We start from the raw sequence: 11,952 nt of genomic DNA on the forward strand, positions 1-11,952 counted from the left end.
TTCTTGTTGCATGGGGCTCGTGCAACCACACCCCGCCAGGATCTGCACCTGTCCCAGCAGAGCCATTCCTGCGCTGCGATGGCCGGACACCCACACTGGGTAAGCTTCAGGGATGCAGCCTGGGCCTCGCCTGTTGGTGCTGGGGGCTGGAGACACAGGGCAGCTGCAACCAGCCCTACCAAAACCGGCTCGCAGCCGGGGCAGGCACGCCACTCTGGTGGGCTGGCAGCTGGGCCAGGCTTGGTCCAGGCGTGAGCTCATTGGCAGATCCCATCCCATTTCCGTTCGCCCACTCTGCCTTTGGTGGGCTTTCAAACGGACCCAGCAGGGCTGTTCTCAGGAAGCTGCTTTAGGCCCTGCTGCTACGGCCCTTCAATGCAGGCACACAGGGACTGCAACGTGCAGCCGGGCTATACGGTGACAGATTCATCCTGCTGATCTGGGGTCCTGACCTTTTTTGAGCAAGGCTTGAGCAATCAGTGCCGTGCCACGGTTGACCCCTACAAGATAACTTCTAATTCAGAGCAAGAGGCTTGCCCAGTTTGTTCTGAAACGGTTTGCACTGGCACTTGTGTAAGCTGAACTTTCTCCGTCATTGTGGTTTGATTTCCTAGTTTAGTTAGAAGCTTCTGGAGCGCCTCCCAGCCCTGCCCAGCCATGCTTGAAGTTACAATAAATAATGCTCTGCCGGCAGCTAATATTGTTGCCTCATTATCCCTCTTCCCTGTCTCTGTTTTTGACACCCCATTCCAAGAGCTGCCTCCGCCCCTCCACACGCGGCCCCACCGGCCCCCTCTGCAGGCTTTCTTTACCCTGCTGGCCATTTCCTTCTAATGGATTTTCTCCTTCCTATCAGCTCTGACCCACTTTTTAATCCATGACGGGACTTTTCATCCCACGGTTGCCAAGTTTATTTCACTCTTGGAAAGGTCTTTATCAAAAACCCTTTTGAAAGGCTGTATTTACTCTGCTCCCTACTTCTTCCTGATCAGCCTTTTTTAGAAGCTCAAAGAAGTCAACTGACTAGAGGGGCATGATTTAGCTTCACAAAAAGCTGCCTTCACTTATTATCACCGTATCCTTCCCACTTACTTTGGATGCTGCTTGTGCTCAGCAGTTTTGTTTCTCCCTTTACTGTTTTGCTCCCTCCAGAGCAGAGGTCAGCCCCAGGGCAGTGCAGTTTTGGAACATGCCCTCACTCCGGCTCCAGACCCCACTGCTTATACATGTCTCAGCTCACAGCCGCTCCCTTCCCCCATCTGCGGACTGGGCTGGTGTGGCCCCTGTTTTCCTAGAAGCCCCAGCTCAGCCTTTTTCTAAAAATGCAGCTGCTCCCTGGTGGGACCAGGAGCAAGGAAGCAGCAGAAAGGCTGGCAATAGGGATGAGGGATGCTGGACTCATGGCTGAGCCACCACACTTTGTGTTTCCTTGGGGAAAAGGCTCAGGTACGTCCAGGGGCTGCCGGGGCTGAGCGAGAGGTGTCCTGCACCGGCTGCAGGGACCGCAACAGGAATGTCACCGCTGCCTTCCAGAGGAGCAGAGCTGGGCGAGCATGTAATGTCTCCAAAATCCAAGGTCAAATGTATAAATTTACCATATCTAACACCTCCCTGAAATCCAAACAGACTCAATTACGTTCTCTCCCATTCTCTTAATGAATCAGTAATTATATTGAAGAACACTATTATTTGTTTGGCATGACCTATATAAACCCGACTTGTGGAGTGCATAGTTGGTGCGGTGCCAACACTCTGTGCCCTGTGTATTATTACCTTATAAACATCACCATTGTTTGAATTTCAGATCAAAACAAACCGAGCCGTGGTGCTTGTCAGTTATTAGATATCTTTTTCCCAAATGCTCACCCAGACCGTATTACAATAACAATAATTATTATTACATACTTCCTTATTATATGTTTGTGCAGAGGTAGCACATTTGCCTTTTTCCCACACATTAGCAGCTTCTCCCGACTCTTATGATTCATTCCTGCCTATTTCCCAACGTCCACGAGCACTCTGTGCACTCCCAGCTGCATTTTGTCAGGACTTGCAGCTTTTCGCAGAGTCTCCATCCCACATCGCACAGGGGTTGGGATGCTGGGCTTTGCTATGCCAAGGAATACACAGACACGTAGCAAGGCATGGACCCTGCCCCTGCAGCTTTATAAATATTTAACTCGGCCCGATGAGGCGATAGGGGCTGCCAGTATGATTTGGCAGGCTGCAACCAAGCCTTGCTCGGCAGGGCTGGACATGAGGCCTCTAAGGGAAACGGAGTGGGGGTCCCAGAGCCAGGCTGTGGGATGGGGGCTAAGTTTGGGGCGGCCACAGATCAGCTGTCCAGTCCTAAGCGAGTCACTCACTTGCCCAAGAATTACAGAGAGAAGCGGGCACTTGGTTCCTCATTTACTACTGAGTGAGTCAGACCCTCAGATAAATGCTGCAGATAGCTAAGGTGAATCACACACTGGAGGTGCCTATTTGTCTCCATTAACTATGCAAGAAGCCTGGCCAACTAATTAGGCTTAAACACCTAACTTTTAGGCATCTAAATCTGTGTGAGAGGAAATCCATCCTTTCCTAGAGCCTTTGTTACAAAGGGGACAACAGGGGAGCTCCCTAGGAATCCCCTCCCAGAAGTCCCTCACACATGGGACACAGCACCATGCAGCAGGTCAATGGTGAAGCCTGAAGGCCTTTGAGGGGTGTTAGGCTTTTTCTTAAAAAAAAAAAGGAAAAGAAAAAGGTGAAAGCATTTAGTCCTAGCACATTCTTTCAGGCGAGAAAAATATCATGGAAACAGTCTATTCTGATGTCTGATGAATAACTCAGCAGCCAGGGCTGCTCCCACTGGAAGCTGGCATGGGCGCCAGGCACACCATGCTGCTGTGTTACTGCACTGCTATGCTGGGCCTGTGAGCAGGAAAGCAGTTGTGAATCCTGACCTGCTGCTGTAAGCTGCAGCTCTTCATCCCAGCCCACTGCAGTAATCCCCAGCCCAGCTCAGCTGCAGCGTGGAGCTGGGGGTGGTCATGGCGAGCAGCGGGACGTGGGCGTGCTGTCCTGTGTTCTGCAAACACACTGGCGTTTCCACTGGAAATTGTAACCTGGGCCAATAGAGCTCAGCCAATTTCTTTACCAGGCGCCCGCTGGAAGAACACCTCTGCTTTTTCCACTGCAGCACCTTGTCAGCAACACGGTGCTACATCCACGTGGCTCTTCCTCGAGGCCATGCACCGTCTCCAACCCTCGTGCCTGACGGAGCCCTGAGCTGCTGGGGTACAGAGCCCTACCCACAGGCACCCAGCCCAGGGCCAGCCCAGTTACCTGCTAGCAACGCTGTCCTCTGCATGAGGACATCCTAGCACAATGGCCTTTGGTCACTCAAACGTGCAAAGCCTGCAGGATTAAGGGCTCACAATATTTTGCATGGCACCACTGACAGCCACTTGCTCTACCTTAAGAGCCACAGTGCTGCAAAGGTATGCTGGGGAGGGGGGGGGGGGGAGCACAGCCTATAGAAAGACATTTCTGTGCCTCCAGGTGCACAGCCAGTACCTGAACCCCTTAGGTAAGAGCCGTGGCTGCCCGGCACCGGCTCACTCAGAGCCCAGCAGCACTGCAGGCAGGGAATGTGCTGAGCCCCATGTGCATGTGGCATGGCTGCGGGACAACACTGGGTGCCTGTAGGGTGCCTCAGAACCATGGGAGTGAATCTCTGTGCAACAGCAGATTCCCAGCCTGGAACCTCAGAAACAGGTTGCGGTGGGAACAAGCCAAAGCAGGTCTCCAGGGACTTTTCTTTCAGGTATTTGTTAGATGGCTTATTTGACTCTGTTTATACTTGTGTCATCTTTATTGATGGCCTACAAAGTGGGATAAAGCTCACCCTCAGCAGGTTTGCTGATGGCACCAAGTTGAGTGGTACAGTTGATGTAACACAAGGAAGAGATGCCATCCAAAGGGACCTGGATGGCTTGAAAAGTTGGCCCATGAGAGCATAATAAGGTTCAATAAGGCCAAGTATTGCACTCGGGTGGGGGCATTCCATATATATGTACAGATCAGGAGACCTCATTGAGAGCAACCCCGCTGCGAAGGACTTAGGGATCCTGATGGATGAAAAGCATGAGCCAGCAGTGTATGCTTGCAGCCCAGAAGGTCAACTGCACCCTGGGCTGCATCAACACAGAGGCGGCCAGCAAGGAGACAAGGGGATTGCCCCCCCTCTGCTCTGCCCAAGGGCAAAGGAGAATGGCTTTAAACTAAAAGAGGGGAGGTTTAGGTTAGGTGATAGAGAGCAGTGAGGCACTGGCACAGCAGCTGTAGGTGCCGTGTCCCCAGTGGCTTCTAAGGCCAGGTTGAACGGGGTCCTAGGCAACCTGATCTGGTGGGTGGCAGTGCTGCCCATGGTACAGAGAGGAGCTGTATGGTCTTTAAGGTTCCTTTCAGCCCAAGCCCTTCTATGATTCTGTGATCGTATGACCCTGCAAGCACTGTGTGCGAGCTGCCCACAGCTCCGTGCGCGCACTTTGGGGAACGCTCCCCTCCCGGCTCACCACGTCACTTGCAATTCGTCATCTCGCTCCCTGCTTTTAGCCATTCTGGATGGGGACAGCAGTTTTTAATCGCCGTGTTCAACGTACGCACGGGCGGAGAACTCCATCCCTGTGCGGCCCGGGACGCGCACCAGGACCGGGGCGCTGGAACGCTGCAGGCCACGCCGAGCGCACTGCGCACCCATTTGCTCGCCCCGCGCCCTCCTGTAACAACGCGCTCCCACTGCCGCGCCCACCGCCCCTCCCCGTGGCCCCGCAGCTCCCGCGTTGCCCGCCCCGCCCGGCGGCAGCGCAGCGCCGCGCCGATTCCCGCCCGCCCCCGTCCCGGCGGCCCAAAGCAGCGCACGGGGGGAGTGGGGAGAGGGAGGGTGTTACGGAGGGCAGCAGCGAAGCGATGACCGCTGGCGGCTCTCGGGAGCTTCGGAAAGTCCCCGCAGTGACGTTTCCAGCTCGGCAATTACCGCGTGGTTAATTATAGAGCCTGAGAGCCCTGGGAACGGGCACCGCGTCCAGAGCGGCGAACTGCCCGCAGCCAGCCGGGGCGAGGGGAACTGGGCAGGGAAGGGAGCTCGAGGAACCCGACTGCTCCCCTTATGTAAACAACAACGGCAATAGTGCAAAAAGAGAGCCGGAGGGGCTCGCGGCAGCTTCGGCCACTCCCCGACTCCGCAGGAGGGCAGAGCGCGGCCCCGCGCGCTGCAGCCGTTGGTTGGGGCTGCGCCCCGCTCCCCGCCGCAGTGCCGTCCCGGAGCCGCGCCGCGCTGTTGGAGTGGCCCAGGGTCCGCCGTGCCCACACCTTGCTAGCGGCGTCGCGGTGTGTTTCGGCAGGGTTACAGCCCAGAGCCCTGCGGAAAGGAAGCGCACGGGGGGTGAAAGGCAGAATCCACCACGCACCCTTCTAAAGCCGTGTTTTAGTAACTTAAAGTGTGGCGGAGGCGAGCCAGCCGGCATATGGCCGCGGGCTGAGCGCGCGGAGACGCACGAGAGGGGGAGGGGGGAAAAGGAGCAGCTCGGAGCCGTTCTTGCAGGGACGCGGGTTTTTTTTTTTTCCCCTTTCTTGGCTTTTTTTTTTTTTTTTTTTTTTTTTTCCTTTTCCTAACCCCCCCCCCCCCCCCGCTTCTTCCTCTCGAAAACTTTGCGGGGCCGCCCCGCCCGCGGGTGACTCAGCCGCCGCGCTCTTCACCCCGCCCTCTCCTCCTCCTCCCCTTCCTCCCACCGCCCCTCCTCCCGGGGTAAGGCCGAAACTCTATAAGTGCCATCGTCCGGGCGCGCAGCGAGCGGCGGGCGGCGCGGGGCCGGGCAGGGCTGGGGCGGCACAGAGTCGGGCGGAGGCCGAGCCCTTCCCGCAGCGCGACCCCTCCACGCGTGCCGCTGCCCTCCGCGTCCCGCGCTCGCCCGACAATATGTCCACGGCCCTGGTGTCGCCCACCATCTTCGACTTGAGCGAAGTTTTATGCAAGGTAAGCGCCGCCGTCGGGGCGTTGCTTCTCCCAACTTCGGGAGGGCGCCTTTTGCTGTGCTTGCATTTTTTTTGTTTTTATTTTCTTTTTCCTTTCCCTCCCGGTTTCTGCTCGCTAGCGACGTTAGCGCTGGGGCCAGGAACGCTTCCAGCCGGGCCGCGCAAGGGCAGCTCGTGGGGTCAGGCCCCGCCGCAGCGCAGCACAGCGCAGCGCAGCACACGCTGCCGGGGCTGGGCGTGCACCGTAGCGCGCGGTCGTCCCGCGCGGCCGCTCTCAGCGCTTCTTTCGGAGCGGGCGCCGCGCGAGGGGCGGCCGTCGGGGCCGGGCGCGGGGAGGGCTTCCGCTGCGGGACGGCCGCGGCCCCTCCGCTCCGGGCTGTGCGAGTGACCGGCGCTTGCTTCCCTTCCCCCGCAGAGCAGCAAGATGCTGAACTACAGCCCCGCAGGGGTCGGCGGGTGCCTTCTGGACAGGAAGGCGGTGGGCACCCCGGCCGGCGGCGGCTTCCCTAGGAGGCACTCGGTGACGCTGCCCAACGCCAAGTTCCACCAGAGCCAGCTCCTCGGCGGCCTCAAAGGGGAGCCCGCTCCCGCGCTCGGCCCCCGGGAGAGCCGCTTTCGGGACCGCTCCTTCTCGGAGGGCGGCGAGCGGCTGCTGCAGCAAAAACAGCCCGGGGGCCAAGTGAACTCCAGCCGCTACAAGACGGAGCTGTGCCGCCCCTTCGAGGAGAACGGCGCCTGCAAGTACGGCGACAAGTGCCAGTTCGCCCACGGCATCCACGAGCTGCGCAGCCTCACCCGCCACCCCAAGTACAAGACCGAGCTCTGCCGCACCTTCCACACCATCGGCTTCTGCCCCTACGGGCCGCGCTGCCACTTCATCCACAACGCCGAGGAGCGGCGCGCGGTGGCGGGCGGCCGGGAGCCCCCCGCCGCCGACAGACCCCGCCTGCAGCACAGCTTCAGCTTTGCCGGCTTCCCCAGCGCCGCTGCCCCCGGGCTGCTGGACAGCCCCACCTCCGTCACCCCGCCGCCCATGCTGAGCGCCGACGACCTGCTGGGCTCCCCCACGCTGCCCGACTGTGCCAGCAACCCCTTCACCTTCTCCAGCCAGGAGCTGGTCAGCCTCTTCGCCCCCAGCGTGGGGGTGCCGGTGCCCGGCGGGAGCTCCCCCACCGCCTTCCTGTTCAGGCCCATGTCTGAGTCTCCCCACATGTTCGACTCGCCACCCAGCCCTCAGGACTCGCTCTCTGACCAGGAGGGCTATCTGAGCAGCTCCAGCAGCAGCCACAGCGGCTCCGACTCGCCCATCCTGGACACCTCCAGGCGCCTGCCCATCTTCAGCAGACTCTCCATCTCCGACGACTAAGCGGGTTCGTCCTGCTCCCCCCTCGGTGGCGATGTTAAGCTGACCCCCCCGCCCACCCCCACTCCCCCCAGCTGGATGTTAACGCGTCCGCCTGCCTGTCGCGCACCCATCGGCTCCAACCTTAAGTGCCAAATTACGACGAGAAGCAATAACGTTTACAAAATTAGTGCCTTGTAACACTTTCACTGTGACTCTATTACCTCTCCGGCTGCAGAGGGCACCGCAGCTCTGCGCGCTTCCAGATGTGCAGGACGTGCCCGCGCCCGGCTCCCCCCGCTGGCCGCCTCCTGCACCGCCCCCCGGGCCCCCCGGCTGCAGGCACGTGGCAGCGTTAACATCCAGCCCCTCGCCTCGCCCCTCCGCCTGCCTGCGGGGAGGGTGAGCTGAGAACAGAGCGGTTGTGACACGAGCGGGACTTCGGCTGGGAGGACAACGAGCGAAAAAGATGGCAGAAAGCAAAAGAGGTGGACTGTGCTGGGAGAGACTCGATTTTGGTGCTAAAAGTTCCTCGTGTATTCGTGTGACATCTTAACAACAAATAAAGAAACGGAGGGGGTGGGGCGGACGGAAGTCATTCCACACATACACACGTTCGTGTAAACAAAGTTCCAGTAGACATAGCTTTAATGGTTTTGCTCTAGAGTACCTTAGATCTATCTTAGAGCACTCACGCCGAGCTTTTATTATTATTTTTTTTTTTTCTGGGTTTTTAATTTTGTATAACTTCAGAAATTGGAGAGCAAATTTTGCTTGTCACTGCACAACAATATAAAAAAGCTTATTTAACTTATCAAAACGTATTTATTGCCGAAACCTATGCTTTTTTGTTAATTTTGTTCATATTTATCGGGATGATGAATCCATAGAATATATTCTTTTATGTTTAAATTATGATCTTCCATATTAATCTTAAGATTGTGAAGTGTCTTTTCCTTTTTTTTTTCCCCCCACAGTTTAATATATTATACTACAATGACATTTTTTGTAACTTTACACTTTTTTTTGGTTATTTTATTTTAAAAAATGAAAAATTAATTTAAAAAAAAATGCAAAAAACTGTGTTTGGATTATTTATTTTAGAATTTCCCCCCCTCCCTTTTTTTTTTTTTGTGTTGGACTGCAAATTGAGTTAATGTGCTTCTTTGCCTTTCCTTTCCTCCTCCTCTTCCCCTGCCCTGGGTCTTGCCAAGTGGGCTACAGAATGTACATATGTGAGCTCTGTGCGAGGCAGTGTGGAAGGAAGACCTTTTTCTTCCTCTTTTTGTATAGATTCAAGGAGAAAAGCCTTGAGCTCCAAGTGCCTATCTGAAGACATTCCAAATACAGTTTGTCTTTGCGTTTCTGTATCCAAGTTTGGAGTTTTCCTTGCCGAGGTGAACGGGACTGGCACAAAGAGAATAATGAATGTAATTTTTTTTCCCCCCTGTTACTGTTCACTACATTGCTTTCTCTTCCTCTTTGTGTGAGTTTATTTAAAAGAGAATCTCTTTTGTAACGACTGTTTGCAGTTTAAATCAATAAACCCCAAGTTTTTTCAAGAAACTGACAGTGGTTTTACTTGCAGAAATCGAGGCGCTGGCTTTAGGAGGCTGCTCACATGCAGCTGTTTCTCTCCCTTTCTGTGAGGCACCTGCCAGGTGCTCAGCACTTTCCTTCACTCCTGCAGGTGCAGCTGGTCAGCCACCTAGCTTGGGGTGTGAAGGTCAGCCCTGGCCTTCAGCCCTCTGTCTCTTAGGGAACCTCCAACCGTCTCCTCTCGCCCCCTCTGTCCCTGCTGGCTTACTCTCTCTTGGTGTAGCTTGTGCCTTCAGCTGGATGGTCCGTGCTGTGCTTTGGGTGGGGTTCTGGTGAGGTGCTGAGTGGTGTAGGTTTCCCAGACCTCTGGCCCAGCTTGATGGTGGTGGGCCTTGGTGGTAGAGTGGCTGAGGTGGAGTCCCAGTTTGCAAGGGAGGAGCATGTAGATCGCCAGCACAGTACGTGCAGCTGATCCTAATGTTGCATTCAGGCCCTTGGACTCATGGGACCATCCAGCCAGCAATCCCAGAAACTTTTGCAACCAGTGTTTGTATTTAGGGACTCCTCTTTGCCACTGCTGCTCATGGTGCAGCTCTTGTTTTCTTCACCTCCGAGCATTCTGGAGGAGGCTTGGCGCTCTGTATCTGAAGCTGTTCCAGCTTGCTTCCAAATCGGGGGTGGAATATTGCTGCTGAACCACTGCTTGGTCAGTTGTCTTGACATGCCTCAACGTTAGGGAGAGATGTTTCCTAACTCATGTTGGAAGAGCTCCTGCAAAACAAAAGCTGCGGGATACCTCGAGGCTTGCAGTACCACACCTTCCTGCTGCTGGCTTTGTGCAACGCGCTTTCTTGTGTGGTCTGGCAATGAAGGTGAGCTTGGTGGAGGAAAGATGGTGGAAGGGGAGAGTGGCTGCTAGGGGCTGGTTCCCATGAGCAGTACAAAAGTTGCATGGGGAGTTCACTCAGCAGATGCTGATGTAACTAGCTTGCAGCATGGTCTGCATGCAAGAGAACAGCCTCGCGCACAGCCTGGTACTGCTGCATGGCCTGCGCCAAGGATGTGCTGTGGCCTGGGAGGCCCGTGCCCAGCTGCAGCCTGGGCCTGCTCCTTCCCAGCTGCGGGAGCAGAGCCTTGGCCCCAGTGTATGAGGCTTGTTTGATCTGAAGAGGATCCCAAGCCTGTTGCAGGGTGCATATGTGGAGCTGAAACTGCCTGCTTCCTCTTTGGACTTTCTGCATGGCTCTTCAGACAGTCTTTGCACAGTTAATAATTGATGAAGAAATAGCTGTACAGTTGCATGGTGCTATTGGTATGATAAACAACTGTGAAGCTGTGCTAAAAGTAGGTCTTTGTTTGCGGTGCTTGTATGCTTTCCTTGTCTTTCCAGGGCACTGGTTCTGGGATACCAGCACTACTTTCCTTCTGTGTCTGTTAATCTCTGTCACTTGGTGCTTTGCTTTTTGAAATTAACCCTGAGCTTGGTCACATGGGGAACAGAGAAGAGCTGAGCAAGCACCATCAGCCATTTACTTTCTGTAATAATTTATACGAGAGAGTGCGTGCATGTGAGAGCCTACAGAAACATGGGGTTTGCCCGATCTGATATCATTAAGGTTCATTGTGGCTTGGGTGTATGGCAGCACCTAATCTGCAGGGACTTCTGCTCCCTTGGATGAGCTGTGAGTGTGTTGTTTCTCTCAGGGTTCTCATCTGTCTCCACGAGAGGTTGGATGCGTATTTGTAATATCCTCACCAAGGCTCAGAAGAGTAGATAATAGATAATGAGGGACATGTTCCTTTGATATGGGGGCTTGTTGATGCTCTGGCTCATTTGTTCATTGCATGGGACTCTCAGGTGGCCAGAAGGAAAGGGCTGGCTGGGCTGTGTGCTGGCGCAGTTGCTCCCACATGAGTGCATTGGTGCAATTTTCAAGTTGCACTTACAGCTCTTGCTGCTGCACAGAGGGACACCTAAGGTGTCTGTCTGGCTGTTCCTCATACATTTCTTGTTACAGTCATGGATGTTTGCTGTGTCCCTGACAGGCGCTTGGGTTCATGCCTTTGGACAGGAAGCATTAGCTGATATGTATTTTTTGGCTTAGAATTTAAGTAACTCTTGAGCTGCACCTTTACTGTGTCTAGCTGTCTCTGGAAATTATAGCCAGCATGTATGGCTGTCTGTGCCATACAGTCAGGAGGCACACGATGACTTTGATCTGCAGAGCTCTGTGTGGCTCATATCCCATCTGGTAGCTGCCTTTCACTTCCCAGCACCAATGGCAGCTGTTGGTGTCCAGTAACTAGGCCACCTTGATATGGGCCACATATACCTCTTGTACTGAAACACCTCCAGTTTTGCAGTTGGTGGCTGTGGAATTGAAGTTTCTCATTTCTTGAGCATCTCTGTAGGTGAGAGGTGTGAAGTGGGGGTTGGACTCGATGATCTCTGGAGGTTCTTCTGGATCTTCCAACCCCTACGATTCTGTGATTCTGTGAAGTGGAATAGTGTTACTGTGTTGTTGTTCTTAAAGGTGATTGGTTATGGTCTAGTTTTGGCTGACCTTTGCCCAAAGCCACTCACTGATAAGTGTGTGGTGTGCCACGATTGCACGTAACAATAAAATACCACTTAAAAAACCCTTGAAATGCTCAAAGTTCAGCACTGTCATGAGATTGGGAGGCAGAAAAGAAAGAACTTGGAGAAACGTCTTCTCTGAGTAGAAATATGCCTAGAAGACTGTTAAAAGCAAATCTGGTCTTACGATCTATATGATTCCCGCTGGGAGGGCTTGGGCTGAAATGGAGCTGGGAGCTGCTGTTGCAAATCAGAGGGAAGGCTGGGCTGTGCCAGCCATCACAAAGTAAAGATGTGGTGGTGGGGGAGAAACTGAAGGCACACGGTTAGAGATGGGAAGCACGAGAAAAGCTAGAGAGATCAAGTCCACACAACATAGGGCTGGCAGGGATGGGAGATGCGATGCTGTCTTGAGTCTGAAGACTTCCAAACTACTGGTGGTTGGATGCACAAATGCTATGAACTGGGTCTC

General features: G+C 54.6%; 1 protein-coding gene across 1 annotated transcript; it reads left to right on the forward strand.

Annotated features, from left to right (window-relative positions):
• Positions 1-5,868: 5,868 nt before the first annotated feature.
• Positions 5,869-8,929, forward strand: ZFP36L1 (ZFP36 ring finger protein like 1). The gene is made up of 2 exons (XM_042814074.1): positions 5,869-6,022; positions 6,437-8,929. The coding sequence occupies exons 1-2, from the start codon at positions 5,966-5,968 to the stop codon at positions 7,385-7,387; spliced, it is 1,008 nt and encodes a 335-aa protein (XP_042670008.1). The 5' UTR covers positions 5,869-5,965; the 3' UTR covers positions 7,388-8,929.
• Positions 8,930-11,952: the final 3,023 nt, after the last annotated feature.

Source organism: Centrocercus urophasianus, unplaced genomic scaffold (assembly GCF_019232065.1).
Source record: "Centrocercus urophasianus isolate 14NV4802_14NV808 unplaced genomic scaffold, USGS_Curo_1.0 seq_14, whole genome shotgun sequence".
Classification (NCBI taxonomy): Eukaryota; Metazoa; Chordata; class Aves; order Galliformes; family Phasianidae; genus Centrocercus; species Centrocercus urophasianus.